At 32.6% G+C, this 27,538-nt stretch overlaps 1 protein-coding gene across 1 annotated transcript in view; it reads left to right on the top strand.

Annotated features, from left to right (window-relative positions):
• LOC129218730 (DNA (cytosine-5)-methyltransferase 3A-like) overlaps window positions 1-27,538 on the top strand; it is a 130,450-nt gene that overhangs the window by 45,359 nt on the left and 57,553 nt on the right. Inside the window, exon 12 of the mRNA XM_054853053.1 lies at window positions 17,565-17,721. Coding sequence (XP_054709028.1) covers window positions 17,565-17,721 — 157 coding nt within the window. The remainder of the gene's footprint in view (window positions 1-17,564; window positions 17,722-27,538) is intronic.

Raw genomic sequence — 27,538 nt, 5'->3', positions numbered from 1 at the left:
TTCTAAGTTCATTACATAGAAAACTTGTTTCTATAACTCTCTTTATATCGATTTTTTTTTTCGAGACATTCGAAGATATTTTCCAATTAAGATTGTTTAATGAAAAATGAAGGTTAGGGGAGAAAATTATGTTTACTAAAGGTTGCTACGAAATTCATAAGAAATCTGGGGTTGAGGGGCGTGTAGTTAGGTCGTTGTTTCGTTCTGGAGTTCTTAAATTCCCTCAAGTTTATTTCAAATCTTATAACCAGTAACATTGTAAAATTAGTTTCAAGTTATTCCTTTTGTCTGCTGATTATCATTCCTAGTCTTTTTAGCTGCAATAAAAATCATTCAATTTAAGCAGATTAATTTTTACTTTTCTCTCGATTACATTGTCAAAACGAAAATCCCCTCATATTGCAGATCAAGTTGAATTGCCGAAGAATGAAGATGAATGAAGGCGCAAAAATGTAATATCTGTTATTTTTTTAATTATTAACTTTCATTTAATCCAATGCTCGTATAAATTAGAAATCAGGTTTCATACATGAAAATTAGCTATAATTTTAATGCGTTAGGGGATTTTAGGATAAAATAAGTTCGTTTCACTTATCGAAATTTCTATATATCGAATTTTTTCCCGGCAATTTGGTACTTCGATATATGGAGGTCCGACTGTAGACGTGTAAATTTCGATTGGAAATATTACGTGCCCCTAGTTGAACAGGAACTGCTGACGTCAGCCGCTCCGTTTTCTCTTTCACCAGAATTCCTTATCTCCGTTCATGGATTTTACGCATCGCTTCAGAAGAAATGAATACTACATTGGGAAGGGGTGGGGTGTCCGTCAATCTTCACAATACCAGCTCCTACGTAGTAAGATCGTCACGTGTTCTCAGGAGAGCTCTCTACACCACAACCAGATCTTTATTTCTGTGATTCTACGCATTGATTTTCAACGTGAGGATTTTGCTTCTTCTCATTTGAGTGTTGATTGAAATTTTTATTGCATCTTCATGGATGATAGTAGCAGCGAAGATAGTGATGCATGGAGTTATCACTCGGAGTCCTTGGACTTTTCAGACTCTGATAGTAGTGAAAATGACTTAGCTGAAGCACGTGGTTGGTGTCCTGTGGCCATTTCGAACTGCCCCCCTCCTCCACCAAGATTTGCTTTCCTTGGAAATCCAGGAATTAATTTTTTTGTGCAAAACAGAGAAGATCCCTTACAGTATTTTCGCCATTTTTTTGATGATGAACTGTTAAACATTATTGTACAAGAGACAAATGATTATGCCAACAGCTTCCTTCTGAATTCAGAAATCACGCCAAGGTCCCGGCTTTTATCTTGGAAAGAAACGACCAAAGAAGAAATGTTAGTATTTTTTCCTTAGTAATTCTCATGGGAATTAATGTCAAGCCCAAGCTAGATATGTACTGGACAAGAGACCCCATTCTGGAAACACCATTTTTTCACAAAACAATGGCGGAACAGAGATTTAGTCTCATCATGAAGTTTTTGCATTTTTCTAAGAATGAAGATGATGAATCTAAATTCGAAAATAAAAAATTGAGGAAAATTGAATGCGTATCAAAATATCTGTTTCAAAAATTTCAAGATTCTTACAATTTGGAGAGAGACATCTGCATTGATGAGTCTCTTTTGCTCTACAAAGGCAGGCTTTCGTTTAAGCAATATATACCAACCAAAAGAGCAAGGTTCGGAATCAAGTTTTTTTTGCTTTGTGAGTCTACTTCGGGATATGTATCAAATGGCGTTATATACACCGGACAGGGCACTCAGTACAATGAAAAATATGTAGCATTCGGCCAAGCGACAAAGATTGTTCTCACGCTCACTGAAAGTTTGCTAGGAAAAGGTCACTGCGTAATTGCTGACAACTTTTATAACTCCCCAGAGTTGACAGAAATTTTAATAAAGAACAGAACGGACATTTATGGTACGTTGAGAACATCAAGAAAAGGTTTGCCAATTGATTTGAAGAAAAAGAGGAAAATGAAAGAAGGCGAAACAATAGCTTTCCAAAAAGGCAAAATTCTGGTTCAAACATGGATGGACAAGAAACCTGTAACAATGTTAAGTACAGTACATTCATCCGAAATGATAACAATAGCTCCAAAACCACACAGGAAAAAAGAAACACAGAAAAAAAAACCTTCAGCTGTCTTAGACTACAATAGTACCATGGGAGGTGTCGACAGAATGGACTCATGCATTTCAAATTATCCAACAAAACGAAAACGACAAAAAAAATTCTACAAGAAGATTTTTTTTCACTTATTAGACCTTACAATTTGGAATTCCTATTTATTGCACAAAAAAAACAGCGGTACATTAGACCATATGTCGTTTCGCCTTCAATTAGTAAAAGCAATCATTGAAAAGTACAGTGAATGTACTAACTCCCGGATGATGAGCACAAACAAGAACAGAGTTGAAAACCCTCTTCGGTTCACAGGACAGCATTTTCCTAAGAAGATTCCACCGACTGAGAAAAAAAATGAGCCCACTAGATGCTGTGCAGTATGTTGCGCAAAAAAATTGGACAGTGGCAAAAGAGTTCGAAGAGAGACTCGCTATTTTTGCTCTACATGTGATGTACCTTTTTGTCCCGCACCTTGCTTTGAAATTTATCACACTCGTGGTGATTTTCCCTGTTAGGTCGGGCAGGCTCTGCGGTAGTCTGGTCGACGAGGAGTTGCTTGTTGTGACCTCTACCCCTCTAAAACCGTTGTGTACGCTAATGGCGACTGGTGCACGTTAAATCTGTCGTGGTCGCAAAGTCCTCCAGGCGTATGAAAGTTCCTGGGGGTTCTATCCCCCAAAAGCCATCCTTTGGGGTGCTTAGGTCAAAATTGAGGATGGCAATAGAACAACTTCTGGAGGCAATGAAACCCTCTTTCCATAGTATTGCCTATGAATTCAACGGCTGATACTGCCTTCATATTTTTAAATTCTAGGGTAATCCCTAATATATGCAAAAACGATTCTTTGTAATATTTTATTTACAGAGACTTGCTTTTACATATATATGGAGCGGCATAAGGAGAGGGTTCCTCGCACCACGCTCTGGATAACATTTGTGTTAACTAACGTCTCCTTAAAAAAAAAAAAAAAGAAATGAAAGTAATAATAAATGCACACAAAATGCTCTTTCTATCTGGACACAAGGATATGTATATTATACTATCAGTTATTGTTTGATTAAAAAATGGAAGCAATTTTAGCGCCAACTGTTTTGTTTGAATAAATACCAAATATATATATTTTTTTTAATTCATTTCACTACATTTTTTAAAAAATAAATAAAATATTCACACAAAGTTACCAATACGCCCAAAAAAGGTTCAAATAAATAACTAAAAATATTCTCGCAACGTTCCCAATGAATATTAACATTCAACATCAAACCGTAATACAGGGTTAGCACAAAAGAAAATCCCGGTTTAAAAATTTATATTTCATAAACTATTGCACTTAGTACTATAAATGATACATAAAAATAAAGATAAACGTTTAAAGTTTTTTTTCATCCACAAATGTTCAATGTTTGAACCTTTCGTAACGCGACATACATCTACCCCGTATTCTAGCCCATTCCATACATTTTGGAGTGTTTCAAGTCAACTTTTCGTCATTTCTACTTATATACGAGATTTCAGTTCTTGCAATGCTGTAGGTAGACACGGATCCAGAGGGGTCATGAGGGTCATGGCCCCCTTAAAAGACCAAAGATAGCCTAAAACGGCATTTTATGACTTTTTTATGAAAAAATGCACCAAACCGTTGTTTTCGCACAAAAATTGCATTTTGGCCCCTCCCTTTCCGAAATTGACCCCTTCCTGAATCAGAACTTAGATCCGCCCTTTGTTGTAGACAATAGCGGTGTATAAACACTGTTTTTGACGAAAACCTAAAAAAAAATCACATGCTGTTAGGTCTGAGCATTTGGCAGGCGAATACGTAAAGGGTAAATCGTCATCACCTACTACAAGGCCATAAGACCAATCCAGCGTTGCAGAACCTTTTATCAATGGAGTGATAAAAAAACTTAGAATGTTTACCTTCATTTTTATGTATCATTTATAGTGATGAATGTAATAGTTTATGAAATATAAACTTTTAAAATCTGAATTTTCTTTTATGCTAACCCTGTATAAAAAAAAACACGTCCACAATTGATTTAAATATGGGGGTAGAATATAAATAAGCAAAATGCAAACCTTAGAGATAATGACCAATATATAAAGACAATTAGACAAGAACAGGGTTTCCCAACCAGTGGTACGTGTACCACTGGCGGTACGCAACCTACTAGTTGGGGGTACACGAAAAATAATCAGTAATGGCGGACATAAAAAAATAAATAAATAAAAATGTATCACAGACAGTTTTTTCCTATAATTCCTATAAGTTATTTTAATTAATATAATACAGTAAAGATGATAATAAGAATAACAATAGTATGTTGCCAATGATTAAAAGTTCAGCAAGCAGTATCGTTTATTTTTCAGAGTGAACTTTTAAATGTCACCGTTAGCCATTAGTAAATGTCTAAAAATTATGTTCTTTGAAACATACAAGAATCACATTAAATATATTTCATAAATTTCTTTGAATATGATAAGGGAATAATTTGTTTTAATAATTTTGTGTTTTATCACAACCATTTTTTTTACGAAATATGTCAAAAAAGGTGGATAAATATGACAGTTGTTATGTATCTACCCATTTTTATAAAAACATGGCTTGTCATAGGTTTCTAAAATGTACTGAATACCTTTTTGTTACTTGAAAAAATGTTTGAAACGCAATTCAACTACCATTTGTTACGTTTTTCCATCGGCCACTAGAATCGAAAAATAATCTGCCATCGGCTGTCTTTGAACAATTGGCATCCGCAAATTGTCCAAAAAATGCCATCGGTCGTGCCCTTATTATATAAAGTCTGCACATGAAAAAAGCTTATTTTAAGTGGATTAATTTCATACATTCTTTTCTTTTCTTTCTTTTTTTTTTTTGATAGTTGAATCTTTATGAATAAGAAAAAAAGATCGACACCTACTGGGGGGGGGGGGGGGATCACCGCCAAAATTCCCCATTCGCTTTGCCACTGATGGGGCCATGTCTTCCAATAAAATGTATAACGCAAGTAAATAAACAGATTTGCAAAAAAAAAAAAGAAAGAAAGAAAAACTTCACGAAATACAATCATTTTTAAAGTGGTACAATGTAGCATAATGTACAGCTAAGTGGTACGGGAAGTTAAAATAGGTTGGGAAACGTTGGACTAGAGCTTTGAATATATAAATCAATGATGTTAATTATTTTAGGTTGGCGTTGAAGAATCACCTCTAAAATAGATAAATAAAAAGATTTAGATATGTATATTGACATGTCAAATTTTATAATCTAGTCTGGGCAATTTGTCATGAATAAAACTACCCGGCGAAATAACTTATTTCGTTTTCTGTATGAACACTCGTCAGGGATCCAGATGAAGGGCTACATCCAATTTCTTCCCAAGTTCCTCTCCCTCGAGACGTCACCTGTCAGATTATCCATTGTAGACACTTCCTTTGTCAAAGGAAACAAACTTTGAAAGCAGGTACAATGTGTCCGCCATTACTGGTCACGCAAAATTGTGAATCTCTGGATAGACGCTCGCCAAAAGAAGATGGATAACAGGCCAAATTGTTGCAATCCTTCTAAAAGAGGGACCAGTGTTCTCTCTTCGCAGTTCTTCGAAAATTCTTGAAAACCGTGCACCTGCTCTTTGCAGTGCAACGGGTAGAAAAGAAAAAAGAGATGCGTCATAGCATTCAGTATATAGTCGATCTCACCCATTTTATTTTTTAATTTAAGACTATTTCTTAACATACCTTCTCTGTCATAATGCACGCTTTTTCGAAAAACATTACAAAATAATAGTAATTTTAAAATTAAAGTTTAGCTAATAAATTTAACCAATTAATATCGAGGATTAAATTTTTCAAATGATGCAAGTTTTTGAGCTTTCTGTGATTCAAATCAAAAAATCAGTTCAAAAACGCTTTTAACAGTCTTTTTTTTTTCAGTATAATTGTTCAAAATGGTTTTTGAATTCAAGCTTAAAAAGTTGCAATGTTTAGAGCAGATAATGAGAAACATAAGCTATTATCTCTTTAAGCGCAATATATATATTTTTTTAATGAAAGTCTATACTTAAAAAAAATAACAGGTACATTTACCTTTAATTTAAAGAAGTTTCACCACAAATAAATTTCCAAACGATAAAAACTTTAAGATAAAATGCACAAAATGGTTTTTAATTCTGAAGACTATTTATATGAGTTTGGTTCGTTTTAAAAAATTATCAAATGTAATAAATGAGTATATGATTTCTAGATGACGAAGCTCAAAAATTTGTATTTTATCTTTTCCCGTTATAACTAGTTTTAGTCTAGAGCAGCCAGTACATTTTAAACTGCTTAGCTGCTATCAAGTTTAGCTAACCTTTAACAAATTTTATATAATGAACATCCCAGCGGCGGGTGGGTCGTAAAGGGGGTGACTGCCTCCTCACTCCCAAAAGTAAAAAGCGTTCCTTGCTCCCTCCCTTTTCGGAGGTAAAAATTAGTGATCGATCGAAAAATATTTTTTCTGCTCAGTGGATTGATTTATTTCGCGAAAAAAAAAAAGCTGAAAACTCCAAAAAATAGATTTTTTTCATGTTATATCATTCGAATGGAACTTTGATTCGAAAAGAAACGGGGGGGGGGGGGGGGGGAGGGAGGTCCTACAGACATCCACACAGAGAGACTTTCAGCTTTATTATTAGTAAAAGAAAAATAGTGCATAATAGGCAGGGTTTAAACCGAGTTTTTTTTTTTTAAACCATTTTATTGTTTTCCCCAAATGTTTTCATCAATTTAATATATTATTGCAAAGAGTAAAATCTAATTAATGCAAAGTAACTAGCAAGCTTTATAGATAAATTACCGATTTAATAAATTTAGAAATTATATTTTTTAAGGTAATGAAAGTTCTGAAAAGTTTTCATTTTTTTTTCTTTTTTCTTTTTAAAAACCTATGCAGCTTTTCTATTAGGTACATAAATATACAGGGCAGACCATGTAAGTTTTTCTAAAATTACATGGAAAAAAAAAATCCAAATAGCTCTGTTATAATTTTTATTTATCATTATTTTTCAGCCTTTTGCATTTCAAAATAGTCCAAAAAGCATATTTCAACCAAATCTTCATATCCTATCTAATTTGCTTGATTACTTAAGATTTATTGAGTACAAATCTTAAGTAATCAATCAAATCTTAATTTATCACTATGTACCATTGAAGTGATGCATAGTGTAAAAATATCTTCACACTAGAATACTTGACAAGAGAGAAAGATTAACTAAAGTCCAAGAACACTTAGAGTATAGGCATAAAATTGCGCTTATACCTGCACACTTTTTGCATCCCCGAAAGTCGATGCAGTCAAAGCAAGAAAAGAAAATGTATAAAATTACGAAAACAAAAAACATTCATGCAACTCTGTGTTCTTAAAAAAGAAATAATAATAATAATAATGCTACATTTTCACCTTTCAAAGAACTTTTTTTTTATCCCAATATAATAAAAGAAGTCTCATGTACTCAGAATGGTGGAAGAATCAATAAACACTATTTTTTTATGACAGTCTTTATTATTAAAATATGTTTAAAGAGTATTTTCATTTAAGTTTGAGGCTTTTAATTAAAACGATTTTTTTTCCTTGGTTACATGCATTAAACCAAGAGAAATAATGTCTACAATGAAAAACATAACGATTATCTTAAAACCTACTTGTCCTGTTTCTATAATTGTTGTTACTGATACATTAGGTAAAATCTTTTGACAAAATATTCGTTGAACTTTTTATTCTTAAAGTTGTATAATGTACATCAAACTTATGATTCATTTGCAGATACTACAAAATACTTTCCATGCTTTAAAATGCGTGATTTTAATTTAACTTTTATTTTTTTATTTATAGTAGATAGCTATGATTATGAGCAAATTAATTTGCAAGAATTTATTCTTGGTTATTTGCAATTAATAACGTATGAACTATTACCGTAAATTCTTTATTTGATTATTTATACCAAGACTCATTTACGTATTGTACTTTTTATAGGAGTTAAAATTTTTCAAACACTATTCTCCTATAGAAATCTCCAAGTATGAGAAAATGATATATTATAAGATTTTACTCTTAGTTATTTAATGAATTACGAAGCAATTAGGTACAAATATGAATATAAAACATTCCTTAACAATTAATAATAAAACCTTCATGATTTTCCTAAAATAAAATTGTTTTTCTTACAAATAGTAATAAAAACCAAATAAACCCGGTTTAAACCAAAAAAAACCTGGTTTAAACCCCAATTTTCCAAAAACTCTGATTATAAATTAGTTTTAACAAGTAACACTAAAAAAAGTAAGACTAATGTACTAGAAGGTAGAAATTTTGTTAAATATTTTACAACCTTCTAATATTTGAAAATGGCTTATTACTGTTAAGAATGGGGTTGCATGGTTAGAAGATACCTTCAGAATCAATAAATAAATGAATACTTTTGTGTAATAGTGCTTTATAAAAGAGTTTTCCCTATATTGCTAAAAAAAAAAACCGAAAAAAAAAAACCATTTTTTTAAATCTCAAAGAAAAGCTGAAATTCTCAATTTTTTCGATATTTTAGGCCTGTTCATAAATTAGAAGGTATTGTATTTCAACATTTCTTTTTAATTTCTGAAGGCTTCATCATTTGCAACATTTCCGTCTTAGAGCATTAAAAACATCATAGACTCAAAAGTTTTAAAAAATTCGTAAAAACACATAAAATTTTCCATTTTTTTTTAAATTTTCAGGCTTGTTGCACAACTGGAAGATATTATCCAATTTCATTTTTTTTCTTTTAAGTCTTAACCAATCGCAACTTTTCCGTGCTATAGCAACTCGCAAAAAAAAAAAAAAAAATCGTTTTTTTTCGCTCCACCCTATCGAACATTGATAGATCGTGATATTCTAACTGAGCTAGCTCTGAAACTGTCAAGTGCGTTATTTTCCACACAAAAGAAAAAGCTGCAAAAGATTTTATTCTCGATGCAAATGCTTCTAGAGTTATCAATCATTTAATAAGCTCATAAATTTTTTGATTAATATATTCTTGATTTGTTTAATAATGATTGAGAATTAAAACATTTTGTTACTCGAAAGTTGAACTTTTTTTTTTTTCAATTGATAGTAATTTTATAAAATAATGTTTTTTACAATGTATAATTTTGCATTTCATAATTTCAAGATACATATTTCAAGATACAATTCCCGGTTTCCTTAACGTCACTAAAGTTAGCACAAAATTGCGCTATTTAGAGCCCCAAAATCCTTCCTTTATAAAAATAGCCTAAAATTGATTTTGATTCCGAAAAATATTTCAGTTCGGAATATTTTCCCGTTTCCCCTATCGTGTCCAAATCTAGCCAAAAATGTGTTTTTGAAACAATAGTGCCGATAAAATACCGGAGGAAAGATGCCAGACCCCCTAACGTCACCAAAAACAGCCTAAATTTGGGTTTTAAACCTCAATTTCAAAAACTTTCGATAGGAGACGACCGAATCTTCCTCCCTCCAGCAATTTCAACAAAGATAACCCAAAATTGCGTGATTAAAACTTCTGCTTCAGAAAATTTTCGGGGAGGAGCGCCCATCCTTCCTAAACTAATGTAACACAAAATAGCTGCAATTTGACATCAATTCTGAAAGAATTTCAGGAAAGAACTCCCAACATTACTATCCCCTCAAGTCTCGCAAAATTTCCTAAAACTGCAATTTTTGACGTCAATATTGAAAATTTCTCCATGGACCTTGAATGTTCCCGACTCTTTTGTCCTTGCAACTAAACACAACCAAAGATTAATTACAGCTATTTTTCATACGCCAATTTCGTATATTTTCTGGGGACGATCCTCTCCCCTTCTTCTGATGTCACCAAAGACAGAGTATAAAATGGATTTTTACGACTAGTAAATTTCGGTACCTATTACTTTCTTCAAAGATATAAATTGTACCTAAGGAGTTTCTAACTTTTTACATAAATTCATCCTTCTTCTCTGTTTTTTTTTTTTTTTTTTTGAATTAGAACTTGATACAGGAATTTGAAGAAAAATTTATATGGGCCTTAAGTGTTAGTCAAAACATGAAAATTGCTCTTCAGGGGCGGCACATTAAGTCTTTACACACGAGCGGCCCGACACCCTAGGATAGGCTCTGATGACAAAATGAACTTTCTGAATTATGTAACTATTCAAAAACAACAAACATCTACAATTTTTACCCAGTAATATTGCAAACTATAAACCTGTCTCGGATTTAAACATTTAGAAATGCTATCCCTTAATATTGAACAAACATGTAATTGTAGAGTACCCGTGCAACTGGAAAGTCAGTTAAAATCATCACGGATTTCAGCAATTATAAAAAATGGACATGGAAACTGACAATTTGGATTTGCGGATTTTATGTTCTAGAACAAATATATGTACCGAATTTCACAGATTAGGTGTAAAAAATTAGTATCTTTGCCGTTTCCTGCGTTTTAAGGCGTCAATCCTGGTGTTTTACGTGTTTCAAATTCTGTTTGCAATTGCTTCTGTAAAACTTGCTCGACTTTCTTCACTGAATGTTTTTACATTAATAATTTTGTTCTTTGCATTCTTTTACACCCTTCTTGTATATCTTAGTGTATACTTAAGGACTTGTACACTTCTACCTTTTTCGAAAATTTTAATTCATTTGTGTCCAAGCTGAATGACTAACCAAGTTTAATTTACAGTTTAATTTGCACATCGTTTTATTTTGAGTTAGTCCTACCAACACGCAAACTCAAAATAAAACAATATGCTCATCAAACAGTACATCAAGCAGTTATTGCAAAAAAAAAAAAATGTTGAAGCCTTACATTCGGAAAAATACTATGAAATGGCCCCTTTATTAATTCTTAAAAAAATATATTTATTAAAAAAATTTCAGAAGTTGAAAAAATAAAATCAGCTTAACCATTCGCTATTTACCAGTACTTTTACTTCATTATTACTAAAAGTTTTGAGGGTTCTTTTATTCTAGAAAACCAAATAAACCCCGTTTAAACCAAAAAAAACCTGGTTAACCATTTTAAAATTAGAAGACAAAAAATTTTCACGACAATTTTATGTCAATTTTCTAATGCGAGAACAGTACGTCTTGTTTCCTCTTTTGGAATGAAAATATGCAGTACAAATAGTCGTTATATGTCGCGGAGTTTTTCTTTTTCTAGTAGATACAATAAATGTTACGTCCGCCATTTTGAAATCGTGGACACACGTGCTATCTATTCTTAATTTTCACTCACCTGTTTATGGGTGGGCAACCCCTTAAGACGCCAAGAAATCGCCAACTTCATTTTCAGAGGAAAAACAGTTTTGCATTCTCACACCCCTTTATCTGCAGGAGGTATGGTTGGAGTGCATCGGCTAACAATAAGCGCTTTGTTAGCTCCCCCTATTCCCCGGGTCTGAGGAAGAAATTGGAGTCCACCCAGATGAAGAACCCTTATTAGAAGTGAGGTCAATGTGATTTTTCCCCTCCCCCAAAAATATCATACCACAAAAATGGTCGGGCGATTACCATGGTCTTTTTACCATTTGGTAAAATTCGATATTTCTTTCGTAATTGTAAATTTCTCCTTCCCAAAAAAATTAAGCTCGGAATTCCCTGGATATTCGTGCTCGTGTACGTAGAGAGTTTCTCTGTGTGTACACATATACTCATATATACATGCATAAATTTATAAATACGGTGGAACCTGCTAAAGTGACCATCTTGATAAAGTGTCCACCTTATCAAAGTGACCATTTTCAGAAAGAAAAAAATTCTTCTATAATAAAATACACAGAATGTACCTTTCTATACTGACCATGACCACCTGCATAATGTGTAAAGTGACCAATTCGTTCTGTATTGTAATGATACTTACACCTGTGTAAGGCGACCTTTCCTTCCCATTTTCTCACTTCCTTGACCTTAACCTTTATATATTGTTCTGTTTTGAAAGAAACCTATTATTGTAGTTGTTATTAATCAATTCACTATTTAATTCAGTATATTATTTAGTTTAGTATTTCACTTGATGACATAAGTAAGTATTTTAATAGAAACTCCATATAGGGACCACCTCTATATAGTAACCGTTTAAGCTGGCCCAAAGGGTGGTCACTTGTAGGTTTTACTGTATATACATTTTTTGTAATCTAAATTATAAAATAAATTTCGGCTCTAGGTTTCCTTTTCCTTTTCGTTTTTTTTTTGGAATCTCCAGTTTTTAATATTTAAATTTTGTTTTTCCTATACCTTTACTTTTCTTGGAAGATTTTACATCCAGATAAACAAGTTTTTACATTTTATATAAATAAATAGTTATATATATATTTTTCTTTTTTCGAAAATTACGTAAACATAATTTGTATAAGATTGTTTGCCTATTTATTTAATTTTCTAACATGTTCATAACAAGAGGTCACCGCTTTAAGCTTAGGCGAAATGAACGAAAGTAGTTGTCACTAGCTTTTTTCCAAATTGTACTATCTACTGCTTTTGAATTTGAAATTTCTCAAAGAGACTCTTTACCTCGCGTAAATATCTACACTTGCAGGATTAATCTATTTAATATAGCCGGGTTTCAAAAATCCGAGATGGTGTTCAGATTTTTGGGGATCGAAATTGGAGAAAGGGGGGGGGGATGGCAAAATTTTACATGTGTGAGAAAATGATTCTTGAATTTTGAAACTTTCTAAAATCTCACACATTTCATCTAGAGCTCTAGATTATGTGCCTTACTTGGACTAACGCGTAAGAAATCGCTGTCCGTTCAGCATTAGAATTTCGCATTTTTTGGCTTTACGTATTTTCATTCCTCTGAAGTCCCCGGTTTTTGACGACGCAAAAAATAAAAGATTATTTATATGCAATAGTTGCATAAATCTTTTTAAAAAGCTGCAATTCACTCATCTTTTTTTTTTAGTTTTCAGGAAAAATAAAATTGCTCAAATTACGAATTAGTTGACCCGTATTATTAAAAATATTTGGTCCATAGTAACAGCAACATTTTGAAAAATGTATTGAAAGACGCTTTTAATTGTGTTTGAAGAAGGCTTGTAAGAAAACTTTTGAACAGAAAAATGCCAGCCGCAATTGTATGAAATCAAATATTCACGACTATCTTCTTACTGAGAGAAATGTGATTTCAAGCCTCCAGTGCAACCAAGCACGTGAAGCTGCTGGTATTAGCAACAAACCTTTCTTTTGAATTCCCTTGTGAAAACAGGTGGGGTGAAAGCGTCCGATTTTTCATTGCCCTCCACAAATACGTGCACAAGGGGCGGTTCTGACTTGACTCACGGACATTTCATTCCCCATTTTACTGCAAACTGCAACATAGTAAGCATTCGTCCTTCATGTGACAAAATACTGGTTTGTACTTGTTCTGCTCACAATACAATAGCATGGTTCTCTGTGGTTTCAACTGTTAGGACAAAGAAGAAACAGCCCATTCCATGAAACTCAACTACACGTACCAAACATGTTTTCTCAACGGTTTATAGACAGTGCAGTCGATAATAAAAATGCTAAATAAAAAATAAACATTATAAATTAACACTAATTAACCAATTAAATTACTTATAATTAATTCATTTACGGGAAAAGCAATTTTTTTTTTCAATTCAAAAAAAAAAAAAAAAGAAAGAAAGAAAGAACGACTAGTCATTTACGGTAGACTGAGAATTTGCTACATTCCCCGAATTTTTGGTTTTCCTTTTTTATGTTAATTTATGTTTTAAGTATATACATTTTTTAAAGAAAATAGGTCACATTTGGGTCTTTGTGAAAAATTAATTACCAATAATGTTTAGGTTGTTCCTGTGTGATATAGTTGTCACAGGTGGTAGTGAATGGGGCCTTCATAAAGTGAGTGAAATATGGGTTGAAATATAACATTTGTCTTCATTACAGCGTCAGTGTACTGCAGTCTATAGTCCTGCAAATGCAGGTTAGCCATGTGGGTGCAAACTACGGCAGTGAACTTTTTTGGGGGCAGGGGGTACGGTTTTAATGGTAAAAAAAATATATGAGAGTCCGCTTCTTATGGCACCTTCTTTGATTGTGCAAGGGGTCCCCGCAGATGGCTCGGGCTTACAGTTCCAAAATTTCTAAATCAGGACCTGCGTATCCCGATAGCCTGCATGCCCATTAGAAATCCTACTTCTAAAATACATTTATTTTCTTTGTAAGTTATAAAATACGTAAAAAATATATAGCGTATGGCGCTCTCAAATTAAGAGAATTTTGATTTTTTTCTGCTAACATTTGATATATCAAATTGCAACCACAAAAATAAAAGACAACAAAAACTAATCCACTTTCTAACAACTCTGCTCAAGAATCAGTAAAACAGAAAAATTGCGATGATCTAATACAAAAAACACGAATATGCTTCGCAAAATTCAAGAAATTGCTTTCAGAACCAAAGGAGCTCTTTATTTAGGAAAAATGATGGCTCAGATTTGCATTTCTCAACCTTTTTTGACCCGCGGACCAGTAAAACCTTTTGAAAAAAAATCCCAGACTGGTGTTTTTTCTTTTTTATATTAAAAAAATACATATATATATGTTTCGTAGACCCTCAAAAATTTATGGGAAAAACAAATACCGGCCCATTTTACTACTTTTTTTTCAGTTCGTTTTTCTCGAACGAATGAATAATTAATAAATAAACTTTCGAGAGACTCGCACTCCCATTGAAGAAAAAGTTCGGGTGCCGGTGTGATTTTTTTTTTCAAAATTAATAAAGACAAGAATAGTAAACATATACATGAATAAACTTTACTTGGTATTGAAGATCTCTCACGAAACATTTAAATGGAAAGATGGTTGATAAATATTTGAAAATTGCTATAATAATAATGATTATTATTATTATTTTGTGCCGGTCCGGTCCGGTCCGTCGGACCACCGATTGTGAATCGCTCGCTTAGATGATTTTTTCTGTTTATTAGCAGAAAACAGTCGACTAAAGAAATTGTACAATATACAAATCAATTAAGATACAGAATCATTTAATTTATATTTGAAAATTTCAATAACAAAGGAGCTCAAAAAAAGAGAAAAGAAAAGAAAAGAAAGAAAGAAAGAAAAAACAGAAAGAAAAGAAAAAGAAACTGCAAAATGTTTCAAAGTAATTGCTACTGAGACAACTGACATTCATCAAAAAGATACAGATACAGCGAGTTAGTAAAATTTTTCAACAAAAATAATTTCATTTATTTTAAAAAATAAATTTTTAAAGGGGGGGGAGGTGAGAAGGAACGTTTAAAAATTTTGGAAGGGGCTTTGAGCCGTTAATTTCCGGTCTGTTGGCATTCGTCGGCAAATATTAGTATTTACCCACCAAAGACATCAGTGGTAGACCGAACATTTCCGTAAAACACTGGTAATTGCAGTTTTGCATTCTGCAATTTCAATCTTATTCGGCCGATTGTTTTATCCTTCGTATACGAATTGTCAAAAGAATTTGACTTTTTCCTTTGTTTTATGTGTGATTGCGAAATCACCCAGTCATGTGCAAAAATGTAATTTCAGCACTTTTTCTAGAAAACTCAAAATGATTGAATAAAATAATATAATAATATTGAAAAGTATTTTACAAAAGTAAATACTTCCACTTGTTATATGAGGTTCTTTAATAAAATTACAACTTGTATTTTTAAATGAATTTCTTACATAAATGAAGCATATTTAAGGTAATATGAACACTAAAGGGGAAAAGAAAAGAAAACGATAGGATAAAATCGTGAATCCTAAAACTAGCACAACACCGAAAAGGGTAATAGAAGCAAAGTGTCGTTTTCTGAAGGAGATATCTTACAGCGGTCAACAAAGGCCATCGTAAACACGCCTTCTTGGCAGTACGTATTCAAGAGACCATTTCGCCGGAAAGCCGTGAATTTCTTTGTATACGCCGCTGCGCGAAAAAGAGGAGCCCTGCAGAAAAACAAACTTCGCCTACAGTTTTCTCTCCCCGCTACGCGATGCATTTCAGGAGGAAGACCCTCACGGGTGACAGGTTAAACAAGCAGAACATCTGACATAAGTCACAAGAAATCCACTTGTCCCCTTTACCACTTTTAACCTCCTTCATTATGCATATAACCCCCCATTCTAGCTCAAAATGATACACTTAAAAGTCAATACAAAAATGCAAAATTGAAGAAATAAACTAATTGTTAGAATTAGAAAGCATTGGAAGTAAAAGGTACAAAAAATTACAAAATCCTAAGACAAGCAGTAAATTAAAATAAACAAGTTACACACTTAACAGAGCACTCAGGCTTAACAACAACAAATCAGCACATTTTAGGCTTAGCTACGAAGAATAGAAAAACACTTTAAGAAAGCAACTTAATCAAAAATAAGACTTAAAAGCACAAAAATACTTAATTATATGATAAAAAATACAATAAAAAATACTGAAATTAAAGCAGTAAAATAAAAAAATTACAGTAAAAAATCACTTATCTCAGGAGCAGCAAAATATCACCACAGCAACACTAGCGCCCCTCGTAGTACCTGATTATCTTATGCTTATTTGTCACTTTTACATTGTTAGCATACCCACATATTTTCTTTTTTCCTCATGTTCAAATCTCAAAATATTTTAATTTTAAAAACTGCAGTTGCACCTAAATTGTGTAAATTTTTCAATTGTTTTCAATTTTCTTATTATATATACAAATACAAATACAAATGTGACGACCAGCAACAGGCTCTGGGCCCAGCTAGGCTGGTCCTAGTCGATTAATTAGACCCCAATGAAGATCAATGGCCCTCTTAAAGCTATCCACCCCCTTGCTCATTACCGTCTCTTCCGGTAAGCTATTCCAAGTGCCCACGACCCTGCTAAAGTAGTAGTTTTTCCTGATTTCCAAGTTAGCCTGAGATTTGAATAGCTTAAAACAATGACCCCTTGTCCTGCTTTCCCCACAAAAATTTAATCCATTTACATCTTTCATTTTGATAAATTTAAATAACTGAATCATGTCCCCTCTGACTCTCCTTTGCTCCAGGCTATACATGTTAAGCCTATTAAGTCTGGTATCATAATCTAAATCTGAGAGTCCCCTTACTAATTTAGTTACCCTTCTTTGAACCCTTTCCAATACAAAAATATCTTTCTTCAGATAAGGCGACCAAAACTGAACTGCATATGTGTTATATATATATATATATATATATATATATATATATATATATATATATAATGATTTATACATATTTATTTTAATGCATATCTATGTGTACATATAATAACATCAGAAAATTAACGAAAAAACCAAACCCAAAGCTTAAAGATTCACTAAAAATAGCATAAATGAAACAAAGGTGCATTTTTCCAAATCTTAGGATGGCCTTGGACATTTTGTTTCCTTCTTTCTTTTTTTTTTAGATTCTGAAAAATGATAGTTGGCTTTGCTATGTGTGTGAAACTGATGACAGCTCTTACTGTCTGATTAAAAGAAAGGAAACAAACTTGGAGGTGCCTGCTTCTCCTCCTCTTCCTGAAGACAAGCATGCAATAAGAGTAATTTCACATAATTATATAGGTATATTTACTGTCATTATTTTACAATATACTTGGGTTTTGTTCCATATTTCTATCCAAAACCAATGCAATTTTATAATTTTAGTAAAACAATTCTACATTACTGTTTATTTCAGTAAAATTAGCGCTGGTTTGAAAGTATGTAACTGTTGAAATACATCGCCAGCTCAGTCAATTCCAGCCGAGGACTGCAATTTCGTGCTTAATAGCACTATATAGCCTTAGCCCTGGCTATAGGGCGGGAACTTACTGAATATGTAACTGTTGGTTCAACTAAAAAGTTAATAGAATTAATTAACATCTGTGGCTTATTGATAGATAAAAACTGTTGTGTAAATATATAACTTTGCTTATTTGTATCATTATCAATGTTCAATAGTAGCCTATAGTAGTGAAATATTAATGAACTTTTTGCTACTGTAATTTTCGTAAATATATAGATTTAGATTGTTTTTTCTTTTACCCATGAAGTACAGTAAAATATTGTTACCTCAGAGCAGCAATCTTAAGACATCTAGTCTCAGAAATAACAGTAATCCTACTGTTACTCTGAGGCGACGACATGGGAATGGACATGTAAACCATTCCTTATATCAGTTATCCTTCGATCTCAGATGGTCAGTGTATTTTATGGTACTGGTATAGATGTGCATGCTTCCAGAACAAAATGATTTTTCTTTTTTCTACTGCCTCAAAATTAGAGGTTCAAAATTGACTTATCTTTATCAAAAAAATTTCATTCCAACAACAACGAGAATAAACCTTAGGCTTTGTAAAGAAAATATTTCCACTGATACATTAGTTGTAAGTTTTAGCAAAACATGTACGTGACATGACTTGCAAAACAATGTTTTCTACTCTATAGAATGAGGACATACACAAGGCAGGTTGCTATTACTAGCACTAACACCTTAAAAAAAAGTATGTTGATTAGATGCTGTCCACCCAGTGGCACACAAAAGGGAGGGGTCCAGGGGGTCCAGACCCTTCCTGTAGGTCTTGGTTTTTTTTTCACGATTGATTTTGATTCTATGTATTTTGTACGTGGAATAATTTTAAACAAAGGTAACAATAATTTCAGTTCTAATAAGTGAAAAAATAAAATCCTTATGTTAAAAGATTTTTAAAAATATTGTACACTTTTCCAAATTGCCTATAAGAAGCAGAATGGTCATTTTAAGTGAATATACTATAATAATCATGTTTTTAGTTTTGTAATTACAGATTGAAAGGAGATTCTATGAACTTGAATCCATTTTTTAATAATGAAAAATGTAAAAGTGTAAATTATTTTGCTGTTTGTTTATTTATTTACTGTATTTTTGGGAATAAGCGCCGCGGCGCATACAAGAAAAAAAGAAAAAAAAAATTGCTGGTGCGGCGCTTATAATGGGTGTGGCGGATACAGTGCAGACCCCAAAGAGTTCCTATTTTTCCTACTTTTTCCTACTTTTTAGAGCTCTCTCCTTATTTTCCTACTTTTTCTTTCTTTAGTATAGCACTTCTAATTGTGCATTGATTCTTATTTTTACAATACCGCATCTATAATTTTCTACATGTTTCAATTTTGAAAAGCAAAAGAAACAAGCCGATCCTGAGCTTTTCATTGACTGACTGCAGTAATTTCTGGAAGGAACGCCGCGACGTTAGCGTGTTTAAAGTTAAATTTTCGTTAGCGACTTTTTTGCCGTTGCAGCGTTTATGATCGACTTTTCTTTTTATCTCCTCCTCCTACTGCTTTAACGAAACAATAAAGAAATAGATATTGGCACATTCTGATGCAAATATATATTATTTACCCGTCAATTAGAAGTTTTAATTAAAAAAAACGGCCTACTTCAAAAAGTGCGGGAAAAGTCGTAAATTTCCTATTCACCAATTTTTTGTTTTGTTGATTACAAGTGAAATAAAGCTCTATTTAAACAGAAAGGCAATGTAAAACCTTAAAAGGAACGTAAGGAAGCAAAAAATGAAAAATATGTACACTGTACATATTTTATTAATGTTAGTACAAAATAAAAGCTACAGATAACAGAAATTCGCAAAAACGACCACTTCAAAAATAATCGAGGAAATTAACTTTTTTCATACATAAATATGATTATTGTTCAATGTTCATTCTAAATCGTAAACATGATTATAAAATCTAAATTTCATTTTTTTCCTTTGCAAAGAGTATTTGCAAAAAAAAAAAAAACACTGCAAAACCTAGATGAGCAAAACGTTTCCGATTTTTTTCCAAAAATCGGAAATTAATTTAAATGCGAGATTCCGTTTTTATTTCTTGACTTTTTTAAAAGTTGGGGGATAGAGCCACAAGCAAATAATTACTGAATTTTTTTTTCTTTTTTTATGGATATTTTCTACTCTGATAAAATCCTCTGATCGAGGTGTTGCTTATCATTTTTATGTGCTGATGCGTTTATGGCATTACGGCATTCCGCACATTTTCTTCAAATTTTTTTTGACAGATTTACTCTTTTCTGGGTGCGGCAATTATACCGATGCGGCGTATCTACTGTAAGTTATTGTACTCAGGGCGCCTTATCAAAGGAAGGGGGGGGGGGAGAAAGAGATATATGCAGGTATTTCATGCCAGGTGCTCCCCCCCTCACTCTCAATTTTGTAAACAATTTCCGATTGAACATTTTTGTTGCATGGTGAGGATTGAGAGAAACTACATGCCTTCCCTTTTATGCACAGATAAACATTAGAAACAGATCTTTGTCTTTGATAAAAATGTTATGTTTACCATCATGTTTTTTTTCCGTGACAAAAATGTTGGAACAAGAAGGGGGTAAAAATCATCAAGACAATGAAACAATATTCGTTTTTATTGCTTGATTAAAATTAAAACTGGCCAATCATTTTGATTTTTCCCCTGGGGGTGGCTATCAAAGGATGTATATTCAAATTTTATCTGAAAACAACAAAAACCGCACAAACTCTTGTATAGTTAAGCATTAATTTTCAAAAGCCAGGGAGGGGAGAAATTGACCCCACTGACCCCCATAAATGACGTGCCTGAAACAAAAATTTATGTTGAATGCTAAAAATACATAGCATAATACAAGCCCTTCAGTTTACTTATTTCGTGATTTATTTAGTTTTATTATTTTGTTATAAATTTTATGTCCCATATTTAAGAACAAATTAATTTTAGTTCTGCACTTTCAGTCCATTTCCTTTTTTTTCAAATTCAAACATTTGCCCTTGCTTATGCAAAAATGCATGTCAGCTGCTGATTATTCTTAACTAAAACTAATTTAATATTTGTGAATAAAATATGACAACGTATATAAAGTACAAATTAAGAATGGAAAAAGGTTTAAAAACCAGCAAACAGCTGTTTCGGCACTCTAAAATACAAGTGCCATCATCAGTGCATTAAAAACGAAGACAGGTTCACCCGACTAAAAACTTTGCTGGTTTTTTAACCTTTTTCCATTCTTAATTTGTACTTTATATACGTTGTCATATTTTATTCACTATGCAGTACAAAGTTTTTGACTAATTTTTATGTAATTTAATATTTGCTTTGCTTTTTGTATCATAGTTTATGACAACAGGAGCTGAAAGTGTTAGTATTTTCAAATGATAAATGGATGCTCTCGAAGGAATGTTTTCGTTTTTGACAAAACAAAATCCTTAACAAAAATGGTTTTATTGTACCAAAATATAAATTTTATTATTATTACTCTTATTATTATTGTTGTTGTTGTTTTTTTGAGATTGCCATATTGCATTTTATTCTTTAACCATTAAAAATTTTATTACTGTATTGTTGAAAGGTGTTTCTTTGTTTAGATTTTTTTTTCATATTTTTGTAATTTATATCTTTGTTTCCACCAGTTTATTTTTCATACTGGTGATTGTCAGCTTGTTTCTTTCGTTTTGTTTTTGCGACTCGGTCTTACATTAAATTCCTTTGATACTTGAAAAGTACTGTTGGTTTATTTTTGGGACAGTTTTAAATCAAAAATAATATTAGTTTATTTTACATTAGAAATAAAATTTACGCTAAATTTGTTTCCTCTTGACGTGTGTGTAGTCCTATCTCTTCCTATTTTTTCCTTCTTTTTTAAGTGATTTTTTCCTACTTTTCCTACCTTTTAAATTTTTGATTCCTTATTTCCTACTTTTTCGCTCCAAAAAACCACTTCGGGGTCTGCCCTTACTCCAGTGGATTAACCCTAAACTCCAGTAGATAACGTTCATTGTTAACCATTCTTTTGTTTCTTCATTCTCCTGAAAAAACACAGTCTTAACAGTAAAAGAATTAAGTTGCCGGATCGAGTTTAGCCTTGTCACAATAAAGCCTTTCCTTGCATGTTAAACATTACCAAAACATATTATCAAATGATCATGCCGTGGCGCGAGTTTCATTGTTGAAACACGCTGGTTACTTGATCATTGGATATTATATATATATATATGAGGATGTTGCAGATTAGTTTGCTCCACAGCTTGAAAATTCAAACGTATACCATTTAATGATTCTTAATGCCAGCAAAAATTTTATTCATATTATTTTTCTGCTTTAAGAAGTAAAACATTTCAGTCTTTTGTGTCTCACTGCACAATGTAAAATAAAACAAACCCGCATTTGTTTATTTTGCCTCATCTTCCCTTCATGGAATGAAATATACTTTTCTTTATTTCCGAGCTTAAAAATCTTACTGGAACACCAGTGAAAGTGGGTGTCGGGATTTAGAAGATGAAAACGCGCAATACCATTCAAGAGAAGTTTGTCACAATCAGAGGCAGTGGAACATCAAGTGGAACTCACGCTCTTTGAAGCATGGCCGAAAGATTGGTTCCGCTCCGGAGACCCGACTGAAACAGTCTCGTAAAAAAAAACGAGAATAAGCTGTTACAAAAGTTCGGAATCTGGAGTTTTTTTTTTTTAACGAGTAATGGGCTCGCTCTTGGGAACGCGTGGTGTTGAAAAGGAATTTTCTTTTCTTTAATCGTTCTGGGATTTGTTTGATTGAAAATAGAGAGTCGTTTTCGAGTTCGGAAACTTAGAAAAGAGTGGCTGGTGGAAGAGCTATCGGTGACTGTCTTTCCTTAAAAGGAACAGGACTGTCGTTGATTGCGATGGGTTGAAATGCTGCTTACAATTTCTATTATTCGATCTTCATTCATGTAATTGTTTTAATTCTGGAAAATTTTAAATCATAGGACGGTGACAGTGTTAAAACATGGATTTTTTTTATTCACCTAACAGGATAACAAGATTCATAGAAATATATTTAAACTCTTTGTTTTAAAGCCGGCTAAAAACTGTTTTGTCTGCACAAAAAAATAAAATCGCCTATGGAAACTAAATACATCAGTACCTCCTCTAAGGGACACCTCTACTTAAGCGACACTTTTTCTGGTCCTAGTCCCTTTGAATAGGCACCTCCATGAATTTACCTCTCATTAAGGGACACTCTGTTTAAGGGACATTTTTTCTGGTCCTAGTCCCTTTAAATAGGCACCTCCATGAATTTACCTCTCATTAAGGGACACTCTGTTTAGGGGCACTTTTTCTGGTCCTAGTCCCTTTGAATAGGCACCTCCATGAATTTACCTCTCATTAAGGGACACTCTGTTTAAGGGACTCTGTCTAAGAAAGTTCTTCTGCCTTTATATAGGAGTTTAGTAAGACCTCATTTGGAATATGCTGTTCAGTTTTGGTCGCCTTATCTGAAGAAAGATATTTTTGTATTGGAAAGGGTTCAAAGAAGGGTAACTAAATTAGTAAGGGGACTCTCAGATTTAGATTATGATACCAGACTTAATAGGCTTAACATGTATAGCCTGGAGCAAAGGAGAGTCAGAGGGGACATGATTCAGTTATTTAAATTTATCAAAATGAAAGATGTAATTGGATTAAATTTTTGCGGGGAAAGCAGGACAAGGGGTCATTGTTTTAAGCTATTTAAATCTCAGGCTAACTTGGAAATCAGGAAAAACTACTACTTTAGCAGGGTCGTGGGCACTTGGAATAGCTTACCGGAAGAGGCGGTAATGAGCAAGGGAGTGGATAGCTTTAAGAGGGCCATTGATCTTCATTGGGGACTAATTAATTGACTAGGACCAGCCTAGCTGGGCCCAGAGCCTGTTGCTGGTCGTCACATTTGTATTTGTATTTGATACTTTTTCTGGTCCTAGTCCCTTTGAATAGGCACCTCCATGAATTTACCTCTCATTAAGGGACACTCTGTTTAAGGGACACTTTTTCTGGTCCTAGTCCCTTTGAATAGGCACCTCCATGAATTTACCTCTCATTAAGGGACACTCTGTTTAAGGGACACTTTTTCTGGTCCTAGTCCCTTTGAATAGGCACCTCCATGAATTTACCTCTCATTAAGGGACACTCTATTTAAGGGACAGTCACAGAGAAAAATTACAAAAAAAAAATATATGCATAAATGCATTAAATATTGAAATTATTGAAATTCAAGGTTTACTTTTTATCCAAAAATTTACCGGTAAAAGTTTGTCTTTACATTATAAAAGTGTGTCTTTACATTAACATGCAAATAAACAAATATATATTCTAAAATTTTTACTGAGACTAACATTCATGCTTTTCTCTTTCAACAATTTCAATATACGGACTCAGATAGTGTGCCGCCATGACAAGCTTGCTATAGAAAACTTGAAATGTGATCAAATTGTCTTTTCCATTGCAAAATGCATGACATCAAACAAACCATGTAACGCATAAATTAAAACTTTCAATTAATGAAAATCAGTTACATTATTCTGATGCAACAAAATGTCTGAAAAAATTTTAATATTTTTTTTCCAGTTTGAATAATTCAGAATTTTATTCAGTATATATGATACGTTTTCAGTATTTAATCTTAAATGCTATTAGTTTGCATTCATTATGAAATTATTCTGAGTTAATTACACATCATGCATCAATTCATCTACCTCCGAAGAAGGGACAACTTTATTTAAGGGACAAGTTGTCTGGCCCCCTTAGTGTCCCTCATTGAGAGGTTCTACTGTATTTATTAATACTACTACTAACCTACATTTGTTTCAAGTACAAATTAAAAATATCAATCATTAGAATACTGCATTGTTGCCTATCCGTATAACAAAAGGTTCTGTTACCAAAACATGTTAATATATTACAAATACAAACAAAAGTATGTAGTTGATTCCACTACTTGGTTCAAATCAAACAAAATGGTCTTTACATTTTATAAACAAAATTAATTAGGGCTAAAAATTTAAAAAAAATTGACCTATTGAAGGAAGTACTTGCATGCGTGATTTGTTACGTAAAGATATTCTTTATCAATAACTTTTTTTCTGTCATTTTTTTAAAGTGAATTTTACCTATCACATGCAGGACAAACTTTGAAACATCAATTTTGAATTTCGCAGTCCTAGGAAAATAACCTCTAAATCTATGGTTGTATTTTTTTTTAAATACATACTTTGCTTTCTTATTAAATATGTTTTAATGTTAGTTTCAAAATGAAAAATAGCTGGCTCTTCCACAGAAAATCAGACATTTTGTCCAGCACATGAGCTCTATATTTATTTTATACTAGTGTGGTTCCCGCACGGCCTTACCTGTAATAGAAAATTAAAAGGTCTTTTGGTTCGTCTGTATATTTGCAAATAATGTATGGTGAAATTTCTCGCCAATTGGCTTGTGTCCATGTTACGGTTACATGTTATGATAATTTCGTAATTTACTCAACCATCTTATGATAATTTTGTTCTTAAGATTGGAATAGAAAAAGAACCACATCGAATTTTCGAAAAATCACTTCGAGGTGCACACCCTCATGCTACAAACTAACTTTGTGCCAAATTTCATGAAAATCGGGCCGAACGGTCTAGGCGTTATGCGCGTCACAGAGATCCAGACAGTGAGACAGAGATCCGGACAGAGAGAGAGAGAGAGAGATCCGGACAGAGAGACTTTCAGCTTTATTATTAGTATAGATGCAATGTTTAAAAAAAAAATAGATAAACAGAAAACATTTCCTGAGAAATCACACATACTACATGCGCGATTTATTAATCAAGAAATAAAAATTTGTTACTCATTTTGAAATGAAATATAGAGCTTTTATGTACAGGGACAAAATGTCTGTTTTTCCGTGGAAAGACTTATGTGTAAAATAACTCTTGAGTGAAATGTTCGTATAAACGTAAAAGTATAAATATTCAACGTAACAAAAACAATTTATTAAGGTACAGAAACACATACACTCTCTTCTAACACATAACATCCGACGCGTTAGTTTATTTATATTAATATTAATTTCACAACTCTTTTCATTTGGATACTTAAAAGCTTTATGAAAAGAAATTCCTTTTAAAAGAGTTTAAAAAATGTTACCAGGTAATTAATTTCATCGTTGAGCTCCTTAAGGAGACCATGGGCGGATTTATGGGGGGACAGAGGGGGGCAATGCCCCCCCAGTTTTGGAAGGACTTTATATAGTAACAACACATCTTCCAAAAAAATTTTAAAAAATCTTTTTTTTTTTGACTAGTTCAAAAGGGAGAATTATTATATTTGGACTATTATTTGGATTTATTGGAGGGGGGTATAGGGGCAATGCCCCCTTCTTTTGGGAGGACTTAAAATAGTAAGAACACATCTTCCAAAATCTTAAAACAAAAAAAATCATTATTTTTTTCTTTTTTGAATAGTTCAATGAAAAAGAAGAGAATAGCGAGTGCCCTTTTCTGATGGGAGAAAAGAAAAAAAAAGAACATTAAATACAAATAGTACAGCTGTCACTGGGCTGCTAAATATATGCCAATTTTCACTATTTTGGACTGAAAACCATTTGGGCAAGTATGTAAATGAAAATATAGGCTAAACGAGCTATGCATTCAGCTGCAACACTTATAATAATTGACAAGTATTAAATTAGAACCTAACACAAAAGGAACCTTCTTCCCCATTTGCTCTAACAGAACAATCTACTCGTTATGATTTGTTTTCTTTCTCAGAATGTTTATTTTCAATTTGCGTGACTTCAAAAACGAGATATTTTGTGTGCTTACAGACAAAAGATTTTGAAGAACCTTCTGGAATTCACACGTTCAGATTGGTAAAATTGTAAAAATCCTTTAACCGTAAAAACTGACGAATTTTCGTAAAAATTACAAAAATCTGCAGGTAAGAGTGAATTACATATAGGGTCGGATTTGCCTATAAGATAAACAAGCTATAGCTTCGGGCTACTTCTTTGAAGTGGGTCCGTAACTCGCAAAAAAATTGCATGATTTGTTCTTTAAAAAATGAAAAGTGCTTGAAAAAATTAATTTCATTTTCAAGTGCTTGAAAACCTTGAATATTTGGAAATGTGTGGCTACAAACCTGAAATTTTAAAATTTCTAACAAATGGTAGGGGGAGGAATGCCAAAATATGTCAAATTCAGCTCTTTGCTCAGCTCATCCTGCTTTAAAAGTGTAAAAATCATGGTGCTTACGTTTTTAACATGTTACTTGAAATAAATTTTTGTGACTCACATGTTTCATACCTTGCTATTTATTTAATCCCAAATGCAGTATTTTTGAAATTCTTTTGTACTGATTGCTTTTATCTTGCTTCTACTGCATACTGTTAATCTGTTTAGCCCGGAAAAAATGATACACTACCTCTATTCCTTTTCGTTTTCTTCACTGCTTATAATTAAAAACAAGGTTGTTGTAATGAGAGAATTCTATAGTTTATTTTTTCTTTTAAACTTAAAATAGCTGTTTTTTTTTTTTTTTAACAAAGTTTGAATAATACTGTACAATTGTATAATCAAGAACTCAATTTCAGAGACTGGAA

Source organism: Uloborus diversus, chromosome 3, assembly GCF_026930045.1.
Source record: "Uloborus diversus isolate 005 chromosome 3, Udiv.v.3.1, whole genome shotgun sequence".
Lineage (NCBI taxonomy): Eukaryota > Metazoa > Arthropoda > Arachnida > Araneae > Uloboridae > Uloborus > Uloborus diversus.
Note: the sequence above shows the minus strand (reverse complement) of the source record. Positions and strands in the feature narration are given on the sequence as shown.